This window comes from Crocuta crocuta, unplaced genomic scaffold (genome assembly GCF_008692635.1).
Source record: "Crocuta crocuta isolate KB4526 unplaced genomic scaffold, BGI_CrCroc_1.0 scaffold318, whole genome shotgun sequence".
Classification (NCBI taxonomy): Eukaryota; Metazoa; Chordata; class Mammalia; order Carnivora; family Hyaenidae; genus Crocuta; species Crocuta crocuta.
The window spans coordinates 2,695,034-2,698,839 of record NW_027531425.1 but is presented as its reverse complement, the minus strand read 5'-3'; the positions used below and the strand labels follow the sequence as shown (position 1 = coordinate 2,698,839).

Genomic DNA, 3,806 nt, shown 5'->3' with positions numbered 1-3,806 from the left:
CCCTCCGTGCCCCACCCCCCGCGCCCCCCTCGCTACTCCTCATGACCAGCTCTGTCAACTCCCCCAGCTGTCAGACCTCAGTGGCAACAGCTTTTTTTCTGCACCCAGTGGGAGTTAGTGCCTGGGAGCTCCCGAGAGACTGGGCACCCCCTGCAGCCTGGCACGAGCCTGGCACGTGGCTGGGGCTCAGGAGACCCTCAGTGAACAACGGGGTCCCGCTGGGCACCCGTCACTGCCAGGTCCCACGGCACCTGCCGGCCTCCCATGCCCTGTGCCTCCTCCTCAGGCGCTAGAGAAGTTGCAGTTCCTCTACCTGGCTGACAACCTGCTGGACTCCATCCCCGGGCCCCTGCCCCCGAGCCTGCGCTCACTGCACCTGCAGGTAGGCAGCCTCCCCAGGGCCAAGAGCATTGAACAGAGCCTGGGAGGAGGGGGGGGGGGGCAGGTAAGCGGAAGCATCCTTAGACTGCGGCAGGGTCTCCTTCCCTGAGAGCTTACTGGAGACTTGGCGCGGAGGTCAGGCCATGGCCCACAGCCTCAGTGTGGCTGCCTTCCTTTCCTTCCGAGGATGCTTCCTGGCCCTCCTCATCCCTCATCCCACCTCCCCTGCTTGTTCCCTCCTCTGTCGTCCCTCTTAATGTCCCTCCTAATCTCCCTCCTCGCTCTCCATATCCACCCTCCATGGGCCTTCTCTCCTCACCTCCTGTTGCTTGCCCTTGGCCTTATGTGCCTCGGTTTCTCCGCTCCCAAGAGTGGAGCTGGTGGGGAGAGCGGACCGATCCTCGCCTTCGGTGCTGCCTGAGGGCAGACTCCAGGGGAAGGCTTGCCAGCTGTCAGTGTGTTCTTTCCAGAATAACAGGATAGAAACCATGCAGAGAGATGCCTTCTGTGACACGGAGGAGCACAGACACAGCCGGAGGCAGCTGGAAGACATCCGGCTAGACGGCAATCCCATCAACCTGGGCCTCTTCCCTAGCGCCTACTTCTGCCTGCCTCGGCTCCCCACCGGCCGCTGCTGCTAGCGCCCCGCTCCCCAGGCCGCGGGAAGGGTGCGGTGGTCTTTCATTCAGGCTGGAATCGACCTCCTGATCCAGTTGCAAAACTCACCCTCATCCCCTTCCCCACCGGCTGCACATGCGCACGCACACACACGCACACATACACACATATACAGATACACAGACGCACATACACACACACACACACAGAGACACGCCTACAACAGATACACACAGACATACACACGGATACACACATACATACATATACACAGACGTATAGATGTGCACACAGAAACATAGACGTACACATACACACAGATGCACGTACATAGATATACACGCATACGGGCACACAGACACGCACACATACACACACGCGAAAATGTCCTTCAGTAGCCAGATTTGCATTTCTCGTTCTCTTTCCTTAACACCTCGTGGCTCCTGACTCAGAGAATAACTGCGTCTGGAGCAAAGCTCATTCCCATATTCGCCATCCGTCCTACCCACACAGAATGCCGGGAAGTCCTGTACGAGGAAGAGGAGGAGGAGGAGGAGAGAAAGAAGGGGGAAGTGGGAGAAGCGGTGGCATGCTGGGGCCAGCTCTTACTACTAGGCTCGCAGAACCAATTATTACACTTCCCAGACTTTTGTAAGCCAGTCATTAAACACGGCTTTTATTAAGGATTAAACTATAAGCTTGCATTTAAATATATTATGTTGAAAGTAAATGTAATAAGTGCTCAAACTCATTACTTGTAACCAACAAGTTTTTGAAGTTACTCATGTCCATGACATACATATAGTGACAGACCCCTTAGTGCTCATTTTTCCCAGCAACACTTTCGGTGACATCACATTCGTAGTTTGAAATCGGCCATGGCGAGAGTATTTCTACCATGGAAACAGTAAATGCTACGTACTGGGATTTTGAGACACAGAGAGAGAGAGAGAGAGCTGGTTGTTAAGCATTTGCCAGCTCACCATTGAGGAGAAAGAATAGCTATTTCACCCACCAGGGTAGGGTGGGGTTTCTATGAGGCTTTATTTTCTTGCTCTTCCTAGGCCAAGGGCTTCCTGTTAGATTTGGAGGGAGGCATTCCTAAGGATGGAGACTGACAAGAACCTTCACCTGGGTGCCCTCCTTGTCACGCTTACCTGGTCCTGGCTCACCGGACAACCTCTGAGCGAGACTCCAGCCCACAGGTTTCCATCCTTCCCGGGCTCTCTCCCACGTTTAGCCACCAGAGGGCAGCCTTGCGCAAGGATAACTAAATCTAGCAATTACCTGCAGCCTTGGCTTCTGGGTGAGGTCTGCTGTGATGGGAGATGGGAAGAAGGCCAACTATGATCTAGCTGACTCGTTTCTTGAATTATAAAGACAGGAGAGATGTCGTCCTTCTCCTTATAAGGAGATGCTGGGCAAGAAAGAAGTAATAGATGGGCACTTGGCAGCAGGTGTTGATAGAAACATAAAAGAGGGTCGAGGCAGGCAATTCATTTCTTCAGCCAGCACGGGTTTTATTGAGCACCTCCCTGCCACGTGCCAGGCACTGCATTACATACTGGGGATCAGATGACGTGTAACAGACGTACTCCTTTTCCTCCTGGAGCTTAGAGTCTGGCTCAGAAAACACGTGGTAAGCAGTCACACAACCACACTACACAGCTCATGATACACACGGTAAGAGGAGTCTACAGAATGCTATGAGTGCTTACAGGAGGGATACCTAGTCTAAGAGGCCAGCAGACCTCTAAGAAACAACAGCTAAGCTGAAACCAAAGGAAGAAGGAAGCGTTAGCCAGGTACTCCATTGCCATGGCAGTCACTCGAGGTGGCAGTGGGGGGCCGGCCCCCGAGTCCGGCTGGGCAGGTATGTATCTTGTAGCCCACGTGGGAGGGAACACACTCATCTGCCCTCTCCGGCATGTTTAGCACCTGTCCAAATTCTCTGGGTCCTCAGGACAGTCCGTAGGCTGACAAGCCAGGGATTATTAGTCACATTCTTCAGATGGAGAAATCAAGAACTGCAGAAGATAAAGGGCTTACTGGAGCTCACGTAGCTATCAGAGGCCTGAACCAAGACTCAATACACAGGCCGCAAATAGAGTAGGAAGTCTTTTTTTTTCTAACGTTTATTTTTTATTTTATTTTTGAGAGAGAGAAAGAGAGGGAGAGAGAACGTGAGCAGGGGCAGGGGCAGAGAGAGTGGGAGACACAGAATCTGAAGCAGGCTCCAGGCTCGGAGCTGTCAGCCCAGACCCTAACACGGGGCCCGAACTCGTGAACCGTGAGATCATGACCTGAGCCAAAGTTGGACGTGTTACCGACTGAGCCACCCAGGCGCCCCTTGGAGTGGGAAGTCTTAAAGGTGAGAGGTGCCCTCATGGTTTCTATGCCATCTGCCCCCGCTCTCCTAGAGATCTCAGGATTCCCGCACAACTGGGGCTGAGAAAACAGTGAGCCAGTCACTCCCTGCCTTTCAAAACAGTAGACAGCAGTGGAATTTCAGTGAAGCTCTGACTCTTCCTCTTCCGTCTTCTGAGGAGCTCGTTACAGGAGGAGTGCTCTCTCTCTCATCCGCTGGTCATATCCTCTTCCGTGTCCAGCTCGGTTTGGTTACAACAAGGCCTAGGCATCTGACAGCTGAAAGCTTCAGAATCCCCAACTGCAAGAAACTGTGGGAAAAGAACCAAAGAGAATCTTCTAGAACTAGGGCTCCTCCATGCTAGAAGCCACATCATACCCCATGTGCTCCAAGGTTAATCTGTGCTGAGTCCAGAAAATCATCTGTACTCCCCCCCCCC

General features: G+C 53.3%; 1 protein-coding gene across 1 annotated transcript in view; it reads left to right on the top strand.

The window, feature by feature from the left end:
- Window positions 1–1,022, top strand: part of OPTC (opticin) — a 5,769-nt gene extending 4,747 nt beyond the window's left edge. Inside the window, exons 5-6 of the mRNA XM_077772117.1 lie at window positions 287–382; window positions 852–1,022. Coding sequence (XP_077628243.1) covers window positions 287–382; window positions 852–1,022 — 267 coding nt within the window. The remainder of the gene's footprint in view (window positions 1–286; window positions 383–851) is intronic.
- The last annotated feature ends 2,784 nt before the right edge of the window (window positions 1,023–3,806 follow it).